Below are 19,558 nucleotides of genomic sequence, written 5' to 3' on the forward strand. Positions count from 1 at the left end.
CTTGAAAAGATTATGGCAAGGATTTAAGTTAAGTTGTAAGCAAAGTATTAGTTATTGTTTCGAATATTTTTATATGCCAAATTTTGGATTTTAGAATTTTCATAAGTTCGAATTTTCGAAGTTCCAAATCCAAAATTATCGCTCTTAGAATTTCGTGTAATCGAACAAAGTAATAAAAGGCAAAAATTTTGACGGGAAAAGTAGAAACGTCAAACTTTTTGTATGTTCGAAATTTTCGAACACATGTCCAATATTTAGAATTTTGCAAGCTGACGCTTTTATTATCAAAATAGTAATAAGATAATATCGAAATAACCAAAATTTGCAAAAATTGCTGCATATTTGAAACTTTCGGCATTTGTCAGAGATGCTAAATAAAGTGATGAACCTGTGAATAGTTGGTTGAGTTATTTTGTATTCGAGACTATGGATCTTGTCTTTTCCAAAATTGACATATTCGAAGTTTGATTGTTCGCATTTTTTATTGCTGTCATATTTTCGAGCAATAATATAATATAAGCTTGTTCGTAAATTTTTTTACATGCTCGGTAAATGATTTTCAATAATGTAATTTTTAAAACTTGTATGCCTAAGGTCCATCGCCGATTTTATTATATTTTATGCCACTATCTAACAGAAAGCAAAAAAAAAATCCATCAGAAAAATCGTCCACATTTCGCACCAAATGCCAAGAGTCATTCATAAATATATTTTCTTCAGTATACCAAGTTGTAGCCACTCCCCGTCACTAACTGGGCTGTGACAAACAAACACTTGGTCAAGCATATCTACTATGTTCTTTCCACACACTTCGCCAACGGGCCATTAGGTTGAGGCGAAAATTATATCATTATAATGAAAACATAGGTTAATGTTTTATCTTGCTTTTTGCTATTTCATTACAACAAATATACACATATGTAGTATGTGCTTGTCCGCAGTATCTTTGCTGCATTTTTAGTATCCAAAAAATCGGCAGTGTGCACATTTGTCCTTGTACGTCATTCGTTTCGGGCTGCAAAACACGAACGCCAGTTCATTCGCCTATTTTCGCAGTCCGACTTCATCCCCATTCAGCTACTGCTTCTAATGCAGCATATTACAGTTACGTACTTTTATCAGAGTGTGTTCGTATGGCAATAATTTGGGAAATATGCTCAGCATCAGCACTCCAATCGCTACTTCAGCATTGTAAACATCAAACAGAGCAATGCTAAAGCATGTTTTACAGAGATGAAAGAGTGCGGGCAGACACAGCGTACATAAGTATGAATTGGTTGGATGATTGTAACGACGCTGTTACGAATATGAAGGCAAATTCGTTGTAAGAAACTCGTCTACACAAATCTATGTACTGGAACTATGTAATGGAAAATGCTTGCGAATTTCATGAACCGAAAATGAGGGAAAAGAAATGAAATAATTAAAATTGCCTATCGTAAAAATCAACACAATAGCAGTTTACGATCATCATCTGAAGATATGTAGACATGAGAAGAGTAATAAAAATAGAACGAGATGCTGAAGGAGAAACCACAATCCTCCGCCATAATTAGGAGGGACTAACGATATTTAATTCAGAATTAATTACAAAAAAACACAAATATAAAACAATAAAAGCAAAATTTAAATAACCAAAAATCCGCATATCTGATAGCATCTAGCAACCACTAGGATATATGTATGTGTATATGTATTCTCATTTGTCATACTTCGCGATCTCGGTCTTCCGAGAGAAATGGAATACTATACAACACTGTGTGTGAGTGTAGCGGCACAGAACATTATGTATATATGTATGTATAGTGGTAGAACGATGCTGAATCCTTATAATGAGTATCGATAATTTTATTGAGTTCTTATTGGTATCGAAACCCCGATACTTGTATATAAATCTTTGGTAAATACCGTGCATTGTTGTTATATTTTTAAACCGAAACCGACGCACCGAATACTGATGATGTTTCAAAAAGTAATCATTGAATCATAGCACAATGGACGAGTTTTGTATATTATATAAATTTGAACCATAGGATTTATTTCTTTTTATGGAATATTCTATATTAACCATTGTAACAGTATTTCTTGAAATATGAATAAAGAAATAAAATAAACAACGAAGTGAACAAAATTGAAAGTCCTAGAACTTGATTGTACTTTTAAAACATTCTGTTATTTGAGATGAATCCAGAAAGCTAAATAGCAGTTAAGGTTGGCGTATAGAGTTACCGGTATAAACCCAAATTGGTATACATTTTTTTTTTCACAAATATTTTTATTAGTCGAAGCCCAAACATATAAGAAACAGATAGTTTATATCATTAGAGATCAGAACTCTAACTAAAAAAAAATTAATTTGCAAAGTGCAGAGAATCGTAGAATGTGGTCTAAGAGTAAGCTTTGATGATTTGTAAGAAAAAGTTTCAGACGATGCGATAATTTTTTTGTCTTGAGTTAGTTTAGAGCAATTTCTAATTCTCAATTTCAAAAAGTCATATTGATCTAAAATTGTATCTCTGGTTCAATATGCAAATTAATACGTTGAGTTTCGCACTGACTTGCCAACACCCTAATGTATTACTCGTATAAAACGGCCAGAAGGCAAGGCAGACAAATACAAATGTATACCAACAGCAAAAATAGAATAGTTATGTAAATAATGCCACGACAATTAGCACATATGGTGACTGCTATTTTATGCCGTTATTTAAACACTTGTAGAATGTTTGTGAGCGTTCAACAAGTGTGAGTTTTGTAAGTCAATTGCTTAAATAACTAGTTTGTAGTAAAAACTAGAATGTGTGTGTACTATATATCAGTACTGCTAACTATATAGTATCATTGAGTTTATGCTTGCATAAGTGGGGAAAATAAATTATAGATTAAATATTCAAAAGACCGAAAGGACAAAACTTGGATTTCGAAACTTGAAAATGAATGAATTCAATTTCGATATTTGTCAAGGCGGCACAAAATTTTTGATTGAAATATAACAGTAAAATAAAATTAAGTATTCTATGCGCTCACAGCTTATGTTTTACTTGAGTATCCTTAAGAGTAAATACAAGAAAGTTTAGAAAATTCTTTATGAGCAAATTATATTTATGTACAAATAATGAATAAAATTTGCAATTAAACCAAGCAAAAATAGTAAGGCTGCAATATTAAAGGTACTAAGATTCAATTGAGCTTCTATAAATGTAAAGATCTCCAAGGAAACTATAAACCAACTTGACCTAATTTCTAATGTGTAATCCTAAGCTCATTAAAAGCTCTATAAATAAGAAAAAATAATATTAAAGAAATTGCAAAACAGTTAATTGTAAGAGAAGTGCAGACCCACAAATGTGGACTTTTGTTCGAATACCTCATATCCTTAAGTACATAAGTATAGTTTTTACACTCTCAGATACATATCGAACTAATAGTTCATGAAAGTTCTTCGAGGTGCGCAGCTTGGTGTGAAAGCGAGTTGACACTCGCGATGAGTATGAATGGCATTATAAAAACATGCACACGCATACATACACGTGTTTTGTGATGAAGTAAGCAATTAAAGGATGAAAGCGTATTACAGTAAAGCTGCTTATGAGCTCCATTTCATAGCTGACGATTGGTAAGGATAATAACATAACTATCTGAGCATGCAAAAATGTCAAAACAGAATAAAGAAATAATCCCATACATATGTACATGTGTTTGCGTGAAGCATTGGTTGGCGATAATTTAAATAATTGCTGACCAAGTTGATATTGTAGTGCGATAATGGCTAGATATGACAGTGACGACACTTTTCAAACGAAGACAACACAGGTGACTCATTGTGGAATTTTGAGAAGAAATTAAATATTTTTTAAATACTATATTGCTTTTTTACTTTTTCTGAAACTTTTGCAATGACACAATCATTTCAATTAATAATATATGTTTAAGAAAACCAAATTTGATATTATTTAAAAAATCTGGATAAAGCTTAATATGTCATAGTGTTGACGAACTTCAACTTTTTACTTATGCTTAACTCGATTTGAGGTGATGTTTATACATAAGTTGCCAGATACGTTTATGGAATATTTTTTCTTTATATTAAATTTAAAAAATTAAAATCTGAAAAAAATATTTTTTTTTAATTTTTAAATTTGTTTCAGGTTTTGTGCGTGCAACCTGATTTTCGGGTAAACCTCAAAATTTAATAGCGCACGTATGTCTATATGCTTATTAAGTACTTAATGTCGCACTTTAAAATAGATATACAAAATAATTATGTCCTCTGCGCTGACCGCTCTGTAATTTCATTAATTAAAAGGCGCGTCTAGAGCGCTTAGGTAATAATAATCATAACAACAACAAAACATGTACTACTACAGTTTCTGAGCAAACATTTGATGACTAATTAAACTGAAATACGAGCATGTACCTACAAATAAATAAAAAATGATAAACTCTTATATAATGACATAGATAAATGAAATTTACATATTAGCATTAGTTTAAGAAAAGTCTTTTAGCTTTTCAATATTTCAATAGAGCTTACAATTGCATAGTATTTATAACCGTGTTAGCACTTTATAGTATAATTGGTTAGTGCAATTATAATTAAATAATTTTTGCTCTCGCAGTATGTTTTATGTAGTCAACGTTCCGCCATTTTAAGCTGTCTTTGAATGATTGCATGTTTTTTTGTAATTTTATAAACGGTTTCATAGTAATATATAATTTTATGAGTTTATGAGGGGATTTGATAAATAAATTATGCTTGTGCGCCTGTAAATAGGCAAAGAAAATTTGTTTTCAAGTAAAAAAGTGATATATAAGCTGCTAAGACTCGGCTCACTTACTAAACGGTCCTGAAAAATACTTTCACATATCACATACATATTGTATAAGGGTCTTAATGTATATGACGTTTATGATGTTGCATCACAAGTGGGTGAAAACGTCTTGCGTCATACATTTACAACACTTATACATACAAATACTTATTAACGGAAAGCGTTGAGTTACTGTTAATGCACCCTAATGTAAAAAAGCACAATTTGTTGTTGTACTAAATGCATTAAAAAGGGGGTCACCTAAAAATAATACCTCTAAGCCTGCTTACTCGCATTTGTATAACAAAGCGTGAAAGTGATAAACTGTTTCATGCGAGTACCGTTACAGCTGCTTTTATGTTAAATACGCTTTAGACTCGTTGAATACAGACACACTTCAATGTCATCCCGGAAGTTGGTGGCAAAAGGCTCAAACGAGCTGCGACTGCACTTTGCCGTGTGCAACCGAGAGTCTACAGTCAATTTGAAGTGGTTGGTGAGTGAGTGCAGGCACTTCCTGCTGCCCTGCGCTGATTTAATGAATTTAACTGCACGCACTTATGCAAATGCAACCCTGTAAGGTGGTGCATATAAATTCAAAGATTTGTGCTATAAAAAATATAAGTAGAATCGGAGCGACTTTTGCGAGACGCTAATAGTTTGAACAACGAAGTCGGTTGCATAGGGGCATAGTTATGCTTTCATTCCTACAAGGACTCGCTGAGAAGCCTTTTTGCGTACTCGCAAGTAGATATGTATGTGTATATATGAATGCATACCTATCTATGTATATGTTAGATGAGCCTTTAAAACGTGCGAATAAATTAAATGTGGTTGTGTGTGTCTGCGGGCAATGATGGGAGATATTTTCGCATTATGAAGTAAAATTTCAAAGAGCTGCATATAAATAGTTTAATGCAGTCACACTTTTATGTCGTGGATGGAGTAAAACCACCAATAGTGTGAAAGGAAGGAAGAAAGGTCAAGTATTTGCAATAAAATGCCAGCTAGTAAGGACTTATGGCGTCCTATAAGAATACACAGAAGTGCAACGAAATATATGAAAGCAATATCCTTACATAATTGAACCAAATTAAATCAAAAGTTTCGATTTATTTTGCGACTGTTGAAAATCTAAATCTTCTTTCTAAAATAATCATACTTGTAAAATAATCGTTACACATAAATAATAAGTATTCGAAAAATATACTTTAGGTACACTAAATAAAATAAATTAAATGTTTATTACTAATTTTCGTCTGTGTATCCAATGAGCTTTTCCTTGAGTCTGCTACAAAAGCTCCAAACTTTCAAATTAGTTTCACGCACATCCTCTTTATCAAAATTTAAAGGGCTTAAAAGCACAAGCTGCCCTTTGGAAAGGTTTGTTAGTTGTCCTGGAAAGTTAACAAAGCTTTTCAAAAAGCTTAAGGTTGCTGCCATAGATATTTGATTTTTCCGAAATACAGTTAGTTTCCAATAGATGGCGCTGAGAGTTAAAAAAAAAATTGCAAGTGCCAACACGTAATTAACAAAAAGAACTTTCAGCACAGGGTGACAACGTAATTCAAAAGTAATAAGTAAAAACACTGACCCTCAGCAAATTGTTTACTTGGGCTAACCTAAAATTTTTTAAAAAATTTTTTCCTGTTTTATTCAAATTCAGTTAATCTGGTAATCACTTTTAATCACTTATAATGAAAGCTCAGCGGAAACCGATTACTGACACGTTTTGCTTTTAGCTGAGAGCTGAGGTAAAAATGTGACTGATATTATAATAAATATTTATACATTATCATATCATATCAGTTCACAAAATATACTCAAAATCAGGTCTAAAATGAGGCACTAAAATCAGTGTAGGACAGTGTAATGTATGGTTATCTTACTGGTGTTAAATAAAGGATATTAAAACATTTTACAATTCATAAACTGATTAAATATAGATAAAAGTATATCACAAATAAATGTTTATTTTTAAAGAAATCGAAACAGACAAGAAAAAGTGGTAAAAAGGTAATCGTCATTTCTCAGTTGCTATAGAGTATAATAGTTTTGTCCACTTAACGGTTGATCAGAATGACGAGACGAGTTCAAATCCTTGAGGAAAATTTAAATATCTTGATGAAACTTTATATTCGCGGCCCTTGGCATGGAAAAGTACGACGCCCACAAAACGCCATTAACCGAAAACCTATAAACTGCCATAACTAAGCATTAAGATATAAAACTATAATTTTGTATAAGCGATCGCAAGTTGCAAGAGGCACTGGTGGGGAAATTTTTTAGAAAAAGTGGTCGTGGCTACGCTCTCCAATAAGTTTAATGTGCATATCCCCTAAGCCAATGTAATCACCAAATTCGCCTCGCACAAATATTATAAAAACTTTTAGGTGAAAACATATATCTCGAGACCCGTTTGAAGATCTTTTGTAAGTTGCAAGAGTATGAAATGTTTGGTTATACCCGAACTTAACTCTTACTTTCTTTTTATATTTTAATTTTTTTCTATATTTTTGTAATGCTAATAAAAAACTAGTTAAAAATGGATAATAAAAATATTAATTGTACTAAAAAAAATTTCTGAAAACTATATTTTTACTAACCTTATTCTTGCGTTTGAAAGAAGGGCTTACAATGTGTAACTAATCGAATGTGGTTAGAGTCTTTAGGTCGTATTTAACAGGTTTCTTCAACTTTGAAACGCAGTTCTTCAAACTGTGTGAGTCGGAGTTGTTGCGTAATAGCGTAGTCGCACAAGTAAAGTTCGCAGCAATAGCAACGAAAAGTTTAAAACGCAGAAAAATCCTCCACTCAAATGTGTATGGTCGGTTATTTAAGGGCAGGGCGAGCTAAGTAAACGAAGATTGTTTTGCACCCAACATTGAATTGGTGGAGCTGTTTAACAAGGACATTACTTTGTTGTTGTTGTTAGTAGTTGCTGCTTTCAATTGTTGGCAATGAGCACTACTCACCATTCGCTCATAAATTTCAATTCAACAATTGCGTAGCAGCAGCAATTTGAACTTCAGTTGCAGGCAAACGTTCAGTCGTTCAGCGGAATAGACACTTGAGTTTAATGCGCGAAAACGAGCTGCAGGATACGAATGCATATAACTGTATAGTGTGCGATGTTTGTGGTAGTGCGTGTGTGTGTTTTAGTGAAACTGCAAAGCACTCATAATGACAGTCATGAAGATATATTTATTTGTGGAATGTTTGGTGTTGTTACTGGTTAAATTTACAGTGTGTTAAATAAATATTCCAACAAGGTTTTTTGCTTCCTATTTTAAAAGAAGATAATGTAAGAAAGCACTACGAAAAATCTGAAAAATTAGGCATTAGTTCGCTTATGTACAGACCGAAGGACAGACAGACGAATAAACATGATTAAATCGACTTAGCGCGTCATGCTGAGCATTAACAAATATACATATGGATGCACTTAATTGGGTCTCCGACGTTTCCTTTAGGGTGTAACAAACTATCTTTGAGCAGTTAAAAACTATGAATCCACAGTCTTAGGTGTATACTATAAATATGCTCAATTACAAGCTAGAGACATAGTCTCTTACACCAACAGCCAGTTTTGCGACATGGATCCGAAAAAAAATAGGGAGGGCACGATATACCTTAAATTGCAGTGCAAACCTCAATCAAATTATTCTCCTCTACAAGAATAAAAAAAAAAAAAACTTGAAAAAAAAAAAATATTTTTTTATAAAAATTGTATATCTTCACATTTTGAAGGCACTGTAAGCAAAATATCATTGGTTAGGTGGCTAGTTGTTTATGTGCTTTTTGTGGTTGGAAAAATTGTCGATGAGGCATTTTTGGTACAGAACCCCACCTCAGTATGCACGAACTCACCCTCTAAAGTTTTAGTAAACTATAGAAATCTGAAAATAATTGCGCATTATTTTGCAATAACAAATAATCCTCTTATATATGTGTGTGCGTAAACACGTAAGTACACTAGTATATGTGTATGAGCGTATGCACATACAAAGGTGGTAATTCTAGTGATGAAAAAACGAAAATGTGTGCCAGCGAGTGCTTTATCAACATCAATAAATTGCCATTGTGAAAAACAACCCACACTGGAGAGCAAGATTTGAGAAAAAATGCAATTCAAGCGTCTATGAAACACGATACCACAGTCACATATGCATGCCTGTGTATATATGCAGATATGCGCCTAAAAATATGCAGTTAATTTTTATGACTAAGAATTTGTACCGCCGTATGTGCGGTTATGTTAATATATGCACACACACACTCATCTCTGCTGTTATGGAGTTTTCAAACCCACCGAAACTGAGCTCAGCTCTTAGCTTGTTTACATTCACAACCCCTACCATATTAGGCTTTCATGTAACATCCCATTTCGCAAAATTTTTTCCTGCTTAACATCAGCTAAGTGTCCCACAAGCACTGTATTGCTTTCTCCTTTATTTCGCATGTAGCATCGCACTGTCTTTGTTCTTGTAGCATTTCCTGTTTGTTTGTCGCTGTCAGCAGCTTCATTGCCTTGCAATCTAGACACACAGCGATACGAGCATTACAAGTGAAATCCGCAAAATCCTTGTGTCACAGTCAATTCCACTCGAAGCGATATGAAGTGAGGACGACGCAGTACTTAGCACAACGCAAACTCAATACAATATTCGATTGAAGTGCCTGCTAAAGGAAAATTAGTAAACACAAATACACACACGTGTGAACATACATAAAGAAATTCTTGGTGTATAGGGAGTACAGTGGGCGAAATATTGAACTCAAAGTTTCATTGACTAAATGCCTCTTTAAATTAGCTGTAAGTTTTTAAGCTTCCCTAAGGCTTTACAGGCTTTGATGAGCTAGAAAATGGGCTGAGCTTCAGCAAACCATAGGAAACGCTGGCTACATCTGACAAGTGAAAACCCGTACGGATTTTGGGCGGCCTTTGAAGGGTTGACGTTTTATAGGAAACCTTTTATTGTCGATAATATGCTTGGATATTTGCCAGGGATTGTCGTTAAACTAATACTCACTGCAGAATTTAATGAAGGATAATGTCTTTTTTTAAGTAAGTTAGTCACACCTATCGAGGGTCTGTATACGATAATCTGAACTTAAATAAATAACTATACTTTATTACTATGGAAAATGGAGAACTTGGCTCGCCATCGCATATACTTTCTCAAAATATACGATATTAACCGTAGGTTGTCCAGAACATCCATTTCTATTACTCAAACCAATTATTGCTAATTAAACTAAATATTAAAAGAAAGACAGCCATTCAATAATCGGCTCTCGTTGGATGTTTTGTCGAGCTCATAGAAAATGTACCCCGATATTCACATTCGAGTTTTACAACATTTTCAACAATGAACAATAGAAATGGACAGCTTTGCGCTATGAAACGTCAACACTACTCCACGGTGTTCACTTTTGATTGATTGGAATTTATGCTGACAAGACACGATGCCTCCCGACTCGAGCTATTTCACGTACCTACACGAGGAGTACACAAACAATGTCGAGCAGGGGAAGCAAAAAACAAAACGCATAATTCACTTTACAGCCAAAGCAGCAGTACAGCAAAAGATAAAGCAAACAACGAAACAATAACTGCATATAACAAAAACAATTACAAACACATAAAGCCACAAAACATGAGCATGGATGACAACAAGACAACAAAAGACTGCGAAAGCTAAAGCTGGGGTTAGAGTTGAGGTTCAAGCTAAAAGCTCTACTCGAAGGATAAGCGCAGGAGTATGTTGTGTCTGTGCGTCGTCAGCATGACTGAGTGTATTCGAGTTCGGAGCTTAAGTGAAATGTGTGTCGTTGTGAATATGTTTAAGGTGAATTGTTTAGGATTCAGGGATGCCAACGCTGAGAGAATTCGAAACAGAAGGGTGATTATGCAGAAGATCTTATAAGAATTGATCCTACTATAAATTCAATCTTTCTTAAATGCATACATAAGTACAATATATTTGCTTAATATCTACGAAGCTTCGTGCCATCTCGACACTCCGCGCAAGTTCCACACATTTTGCCAACGTGGCAACCCTATTGTGTACAACAATCTTCCCGCAGTCAGCAGGAGTTTGGCGCACTGCTTCTTGTTGAATATTTGAAAGACTCGAGTGCTCGTCGAGTTGTTATTATATTTTTTATGAGCCTTTGTTGATGGCGCAGTGCGAAGCTTTTGAAATGTTTTCCCTTTTTTTGCAGCAAAAGCAGTGTTTGCTTTTTCTTTTGACTTTAGAATATTACTAAGCATTTTTTGTTGCTTTCTTTTTTATTTTTATATGTGTGTTCTCGTTGTATGGTTGTGCTGCCGCCGCTTGGTGCATGAACTCTGCAGTAACGCATGTTGTTGCATATTTTAAACGCCCTACAAAGATGATATTTGTTTTCAAGATAAAGCCTGTAAAAAGCTTATAGAATTTGCGCGATTTGCCGATGCGCGTCGTATTATGCAAAGTAAGCGACAATGGAGATAGCAAAAATGCGCGCCAATAGGTGTGTGTGTGAGTGTGCAAATAATGACACTGCGAGGTGTCTTCGGTGTGAATGTATGTGTGTGTTTTTCAAAGCGGACTAAAATCATGTATTGAACTCTTCATCTCTGCGGAAGTGCGTCGGCACTTCAAATCAAAGTGAGTATTACAAGAATTGCTATTGTAACAACACGCCAGTAGACAATAAGTTTCGATAACAGTGTTGTAATAGTGATTGGAAGAGTTTAGGAAAATGTGCGGCGAAATGAAGTGAGTATGGAACTTAAAAGTATTAGTAGTTCAGGGAATTGGAATGCAACTGTTTCCTTCTAAATTATATTAAAAACAAAACAACAAAATATTATCGTTTTTAACACCTATTTCCGTTATTAGTGTGTTTGAGAAGTTTTTAAGTGAAAGAAAAACATTCGGAGAGTTGCCAACTCTTACCGCGGGCAATGAGGTGCAAGCGGTTTTAAGTCGGCGGAGCGTCAATGACGATGAAAAAAATTATATATTGCTTCCTCCTAAAATATAGTGAAACCCGTTGAAATAAATTTTCCTATGACGATGCTCAGCGGTCTTTGGAAAAATCGCTTGTTATTCCAGAAAATATTTACCCATGATTATGCACTTAGATTAAGTCATATTTGGGCATGAACTCCCATTCAACCCGAGAAACCCACCGAGTGAGTTGAAAGGTTGCTGTGGTTGTAACATAAGACATTCTCCACATAGTATTGGTAGAGATGACAGTCTTTGGTCGATCAACTCGGCTTCTTGTTGAAGGCTTTTCGAAGAAAAAGAGGGTGAGGGAGACTATTGGAAAAGGAAATCGTTGCACTAAAAGCTGTATATACTTAGTAGTATAAAAATTCATTAGTTATCGAAGCACGTCTTTCGATAAACGTCGTTTTTCAAACCCTTGGAAAATTCATAAATACGAGAAAATCAAAAAGTGGCAAATTGTTTTTCAGCTACATATGTATGTTTCGATAAAATGGTGTTGACATATGGATATTTCTTCCCTCAAAACATTAAATCGATGGGTCATCCGACTTGGCACTCTATTTGTACTTTCCTTGCCTCGCATTATAAGCAAACTCATGGATCAACGGTTCGATACTAGGGAAAGCGCCAAAATGAATCAAGGACACCAAGCCACCTTAATCAATTGAAGCGGAAAACATTTTGATTACATTTTTTCAATTTCAAATTTTACCGATTTTTTAACGTCGGGATTTTTCTATTGAACGATTTTTCGCGTTCCTGCAAACAATTTTATGTGAAGAACATACCTTTTTTCCAATACTGTACCATGTTACAACACCGTCCTGGATTATTTGAAAGGCAGAGAAATTATTTTTGGTTGAAAAATTCAAAATTATTTGCGTAGTATGTCTTGCGATTGGCGAACAGTTAACATACCTGTAAAGAAAACGGAAAAGTCGTTAGCAATGATTATTTGAAAAATTTTCCAAGTAATGATTATGTAATAACATATATTATAAACAAAATAAGGGCTGTGTATAGTTAAAGTGTTTTAGTAAAAATATTAGCGCACAAGAATGTCCTTTCAAGAACATTTCGGTAGAGACTGTGTCAAAATTATGCTGAGTTCTTAATAATGTGGAGAGCACTGTTACCCAAGATAATATGAGTCTGAAAGTAAATTGGAATCATTTTGCCCCATGAAGGCAGCGAGCGATAGTACCTGTTGAGTGCGTATAAAAGCTCATTAGTGCCATATGCAGTCGCTCTCATAACTTCAAGTTATAATGACCTACCTCACTAACGAAGCAGCTCGTAAATTTATTCACACGAATAATTGTCTAACGAATGTCGGTCACTGGCCAAGCGTAGTTTTCGATAACTTAGTTGGAAAACCGGAGTTCATGTACTTTTTCGACAGTTAAGGGAATGTGTGTTCACTTGTGGGTACGATAAGATATTTTTGGCGCTATGATTCTACACATTTTCCACTTTCACACATTCGCCTCACCCGCCGACTAACCGTAACGATGGCAACGCCGATGTTGTAGCTTATGACGAGTTGTCAATGTTTACATAAATTATTCACAACTGTCATAAAGAGTTTGAGTGCCAGTGCGAGTGCGAGTGCGAGAGTGGCTGCAATATGTCTCCTCTGTGGACCCGCAGTGAACATAAAGTTTATACGAAGTTAGTGAGCGCCTAGAGGTGTCAGCGCATCAAAATGTGGAATTTTTGAATTAAAGTGAAATTGCAGCGGAAACGCAAACAATAAAAAAAACCATATGGGTAAAAAGCTAAAAAAAATTTTGCTTTAATTTGTTGGAGTATTTCAATGCTAAAAAAAAAACATTATATCAACAAACTACTGTGTAAAAAGTGTAAACATTTGATGTCAGCAAATGTTTTAATTGTAATAAATGCCAAATTTGAAGCTCATGGAGGTGGCATTGAAAACAGTTTTTTGGTTCTCTTTTCACTATGCTTGACTTGGTTGATGTTACAGCTTTTTCGGGAGACAAAACAATTACTTTGAAAACATAAAATGTAAAAACTCTGAGTACTTTCGGCAGTTGAACTTTTCCACGTTTTCAAAATCGAGCATTAATGTGCCACTTGTTCGTCCATAAATGTATTTTTGTATTATAGGTCTACTTGTTAAGCCCATCATCATTCAATTATCTTCATTTCCTGAACAATTTGCACCCATGCCTTATTTTTGAAATAAAGTAATGTGTTTCTAAAATATTATTAAAGATTAAATATAAAGACGGATATCTAAGAGATTGGTTGGAACGTTAGAATAATAGAACTTAGCTCCTTAACTTAAGTCGACTTTTATAATATGCAGGGTGCGCCATATTTTTTTATCGGTATGACGATATTGAGGAATAGCAGGAAAATTTACTACGTTCTTTTTACTTTTAACGTTTGAAAACAATTCGAAATTTGTTTGGTAAAAAGTATATTATTTGCTTTCCTTTAGATCAAATTTTGTCAAATACATCATTTCTACTTTCGTAGTCAGTGTGAGCGCTTTTTATAGCAGTCCTAGTAGGATATATAGGTAGATCTTTGTTGAACAGTGTAATCTATTGAGTCCAATCAGATTGTGTATAAATAATTATTCAGCTCAGAAAATAATTATAATTAATAAGTTCCAGTTTTTCAAATTATATAAATATGAGGAGATTAATTTTGAAGCCAATTTTTATAGAAAACTTTTTACTAAGCTGATTGAATAATTCTTTCCAAACTAAGTTCGCTAAATAATATTTTTTTCTTTAAAATGTTTAAAATAAGTAATATGTTAACATGGAATATAGAAATTTATTTTTAATTATTTTTTTAAACCAAATTTGAAGCAAAATAGATAAAATAAATATATCCATTTCTTAATAAAATAACTGTATCTTTTTCAATACTTTTAATTTCAGGTGTCAGCCAACTGCCAGAAAGTCATTTCTCATTAACCACATGTTGGGTAGGAATGTAAGGCAAACAACACTGTCACTTATACCGATCAACTACCAATTCGCTAGCGTTTTTGCTTGCAACTCTTTTCGGTTAATCATAACTGTTTTACCCACTTGCTTTGCCTATTTATCTTTCCAATCATCATATAAATTATGTATTTTTTCTCTTTGAGAATTAATGCACAAAGTAAATAAAAGCAACAAAATGCGAACGAAGTCCACAAACGGACTTTGTTGTAATTTTATGTCCACACAGCAGAAATGTGGTTTAACACACATTTTTTATGGATTGTTGTCGTTTGGACAGACGGTGAGTAAAGGCACTAAGAATCTTGTTTAAATCTTTCTCAAAAAAGCTAAACCGAAAATCGTTCAGTTATTTGCGCTTTTAGTCTCTTGTTAGTCTTCTAGCTGAACGCGCAACGCGAGCAAGTACTCGCTGGCTAAGCCGTTATTTAGCGTGTGTTTTAGTAGTTTCGGTTATGCGAAGCACGTAATTGAATTGGGCCGGGAGCGTTTGCGTGAAAAAGAGCATTTTTGCAATTAGTTTTAAAGAAGTTTTGAAGCTTTCTGCGTAGATATGTGAGAACATTTTTAACAAAATTATTCGACAGTAAAATGCCTTGGATTACAATTTTCATTTTCGGAGTAACAGGTGATTTTCAGTCAATTGGGTTTGGTGATAGATTTAGTGCTAATTGAAAATTAATAGTTCATTCAGTTGAAGAAAAGAAAAAAAAGTTGTGCAAGAAAGGCTTGAATATGAGCTTTTTCTGAGAATAATTTAAGCGTGAGGTCACTCTGTCTGGTCAAAAAATGAAGAATTTGTTTCAGAGATTGACACACACTCAAAAGTACGAAAGTGATTTCAATCAACAGCTGATGTTGCCCATTTCATTTATTGTTGTTATTTTTTGTTCGCTCTCGTATTTTGAAAGTCGGTGCAGAAAATGATATACAGTTGCTTTCATGCAGAAAACATTTCAAAAACTTGGTCTATACTTAAGTGATCTTGTATCAGTGGAAAGTTTTTGACACCAAAACCGAGCCTATGTAAAAAGCAAGAACTGAAAAAACTTTAAAACACTCCTATCTCTACAAAGCTGGTCCGGAAATATGAGCTTCAAAGAATTTGTGTTGAAATAAAGTTCAAGTGCAGAAAATTGTTCGATCAGTTATACCCCATTATTTTTTTCCATTATTTCTTATTAATTTTTTTTTCGTTGTCTTCAACAGTTTCTTAAACTTCCGTAGAATGTTTCTTTCGAATTCTCAAAGAGCCGTTACACCGAAAGTTGTTAGTTTGCTGTCTGAATATTAAAATATATACTAAGAGAGCCCTTGAGTGTTCTCACGAAACGTAGTTCAAAGTTTGCACTCTTCAATTCAGAATAAAACATTTTGACGGTTAAGTCTAAAACCCTTATCGACAAGAGCAAACTATAATTCTTTAATAAGGATATTCTCAATATTATATGGATTCGAATCCAGGAATAAATTATTATTATTATTATTAATTTTTTAAAAAACCAACCGCTTTTTTTACTTTTTCAGTTCTACAAAATTGGCATAACGTTCAACCAAAATTTTTGCCAGAACATACCCCAAAATCAACCGGATTGTTCAGCAATAACTTGCCGTCCAACACCGAGAGCCCAAACTATATTGTTTATTTAACCGACAGCACTGAAGGCAACGTCATAGATCTGCTGTTAATCAGTGGTAATGGCTATGGTGACGAGGCTGTTATGGGTGCCAACAGGCACAATGGCAATAAAGATGACGAACAACATTCGGTGTGGGAGCGCTTGATGGGCGGGGATACCGACGAAGTGGGCGTTAATGCGGCAAAAGAAAATGAATATGTGCAGAGCAATGCCACAAAGGGTAACAAAGAAAAAAACAACAAAAGCAACTGCTCTACTAAAGCCACAACATCAATAAACAATAAAAAGCAAGCAGCAAACGTTTTGAGTGACAAAGCAAATATGAAGGCGACGACCAAAAGGAATACCGGCACATTGGCAGAGCTGTCAATGCGGGTCAACAAAAATGATTTCGTCAAAGTGGGCGACAAAAGTGAAACGAGCAAAAATCACAAGGAAACAGCAACAACATCAACGGCAACAACAACTATCAAAACAATGCCACCAACTTCAACAAGTAGCAAGCGAAATATCATTACAGCCAACAATGGTGGTGTAACTGCAACGAATGTGAGCACGAGCACCGCATCACCACAGGCGGCCAGCACGAAGCTCTACCATTCAAATGGGTTCCTCAATCCATTCGGACAATTAGTCGCCTTCTTTGGCAGCGACCAATTGCATCTGCAGGACTACACTTTCTTCTTCAACGCCGAACGACACACCGTATTCCAGCTACACACCAACAACTACCACAATATTAACGAAAGATCTGACAGCCAGGCTGTCGAGCGCGTACCAGCTTTGACCGAAACAGTAGCTGCTGGTAGTGAGCGAGTATTGAATGTGGTCACCAATACGATTGGCGCAGTGTTTGGCGCAAATCCATTTCCCACAACGGCAGGCGCAACGGCAAATTCGGCGTCAGCAACAGCAACTGGAGCAATAGTGTCCGCCCACGTCGCGCCCACCATGAAAGTGGAGGAAGTGCAGCTGTACAATGGCAAATCCTTGCGGCAGTCACGTTTCAATCCTTTCAATCCAACACGGTAAGTGATGGCCGACAAAAGGGCTATAAGGGTCAGGCGCCGAAATGAGTTATGTGTGTCAGGCGAGCTTACTCAATGGGTGGTTGCTTAGAGGGATTGCGAGTGCTGAAATGCAAAAATTGTAGTTAAAGTCCCGTCTGTGTGTATTGGTGTGTATGTTGGCGGCAGATTTGCAACATTTTCGAAATTCGATTTGTGCTAAACGTGATCGGCATATTGGTGAACTCTTCCGGTTTGCAATTTGTGTCATAGGGGCACTAGTTGCTTACCAAATGTTGGATGTTGTCTTCGAGTTCGTCCTTCGCTTTGTTGCATTTAACTGCAGTGTGTTGTTTGTCTATGCCACGGACTATTGCACTTCAAAGGTTGCCGATTAAAATGCAATGGTGGGGCGGCTAATTTCATTAGCTTACATATTGTTGCTGTTTTTGCAGTACAAAAACTTGTTAAAAAGGTCGCACTTTTTATACATTTTTTTTTATTTTCCTTAAGCTTATTTTAAGAAATAGTTGTTGGGAGAGGAATCTTCGATTAGTGGGTGGGAGAAAGAAAAAGAAATGGAAAAAAATAGTCTCATAATTTCTGAGCTTAAGAATGTCTTCTAATCCTCTTAAAGCATGTCTATTAAAAGTGCAAATAAATTGTTTATCCTTTCCCTTTCTCCTTTTTCCACAGCATACTCATTCACGGCTGGTTTGGTGGCGCAAAGGCCGCTATTTATCAGACGCTCGTGCCAGCTTATCTCCGACAAGGTGCCGGCAATTATAATGTCTTCACTGTGGATTGGGGACGTGGTGCAGTTGCGGACTATCTCACCGCCAGCTATCGTGTAAAACCGGTCGGCAAGGTGTTGGCGAAGTTCATCGATTTTCTACAACGTGAAGCGGGTGTACGCTTCGAGGATCTACATGTGATCGGCTTTAGCATGGGTGCACACATCGCTGGCATCGCTGGGAAGCATGTACAAACTGGAAGACTGCCAGTGATTTATGCACTGGACCCGGCGCTGCCATTCTTTCGCTATGACAACTTCGATGAACGCGTTGCGATCACCGACGCCGATTATGTGGAGGTCGTACACACTAGTGTTGGTTCGTATGGCTACGATCGACCGTTGGGCCATGTCGACTTTTATGTGAACTATGGCAGCGCACAGCCGGGCTGCTTTCTCAATGAATGCAGTCACTTTCGTGCTTTTCACGTATTCGCTGAGTCACTGCAGTCCAAGGCGGCACTGCGTGCGCAGGGTTGTGATGTCAAACTATGGCAGGATATGATACAGCATAGAAGGTGCCTCATGGGCACGGGCAGGCAAATGGCGTTGGGCGGCGATCCAGCAAATGTGACGGCATTACGGGGCCGCGGGGGCGTATTTTACTTAGCGACTAATGCGGCACCGCCGTATGCCAAGGATGTGACGTGAATAAGTGTGAGGCGGGGTGAAATGAGCATGCCTTTTACTTTGCATAATCAGATTTTCTTCGCGAGAAGCTAAACAAAAACGAAAATAAAATAGCGAAATGCTATGTGTATGGAACATTAAAATCGCAATGAGCACCAGAATGGGTTTCTATGGAATGCGTTTTTTACTCGCAGTTCTCTGTGCAGAAATAGTAATAATTAGTAAGCGCGACTTCTGTGACGCTTTGAATTCAAGCTGCGCACACACACAGGCGGCTTTGGAAAAGGCAAATCCCCAAAAGCGAGAACTGTGCACAACAGGGTGCAGTTATTTTTACTTTCGCTGCTGCGCTTATTTGTATGCAATGCTTTTTTTCGATGTGAAAATTGAAATGGAAATTAAAAAATGCTGCCATGTGTGAAATTCTTCTACAAAAGCACATTTAGCCCGCACATTCAGTGTTATAGTGTGCTTTTCATTATGACTGGCGTTTTCGCAGCAGCTTTTGGTTGTTGCTGTGTTTTTCCCTCCAATGCTATGTTTTCTTATGCGCTGCTGAAAGTAAAAACTCCTCTGCTTTACTAAAAAAAAGCAACGTGCATTTTCCGCGAATATGTGTCACGTGGTGCGGTAGCAGCTGGCACAGTACTTCTGTTTATGACCGAAAATCTCGCGTAGAAAATTTA

General features: G+C 35.8%; 2 protein-coding genes across 3 annotated transcripts in view; one reads left to right on the forward strand and one right to left on the reverse strand.

Moving 5' to 3' along the window:
- Window positions 1-19,558, reverse strand: part of LOC120775658 (poly(U)-binding-splicing factor half pint) — a 249,908-nt gene that overhangs the window by 23,205 nt on the left and 207,145 nt on the right. The window lies entirely within an intron of this gene.
- LOC120775651 lies at window positions 15,378-18,893 on the forward strand. The gene is made up of 3 exons (XM_040105912.1): window positions 15,378-15,430; window positions 16,330-17,470; window positions 18,146-18,893. The coding sequence occupies exons 1-3, from the start codon at window positions 15,394-15,396 to the stop codon at window positions 18,891-18,893; spliced, it is 1,926 nt and encodes a 641-aa protein (XP_039961846.1). The 5' UTR covers window positions 15,378-15,393.

The sequence above is a fragment of the Bactrocera tryoni genome, chromosome 1 (genome assembly GCF_016617805.1).
Source record: "Bactrocera tryoni isolate S06 chromosome 1, CSIRO_BtryS06_freeze2, whole genome shotgun sequence".
Taxonomy (NCBI): domain Eukaryota; kingdom Metazoa; phylum Arthropoda; class Insecta; order Diptera; family Tephritidae; genus Bactrocera; species Bactrocera tryoni.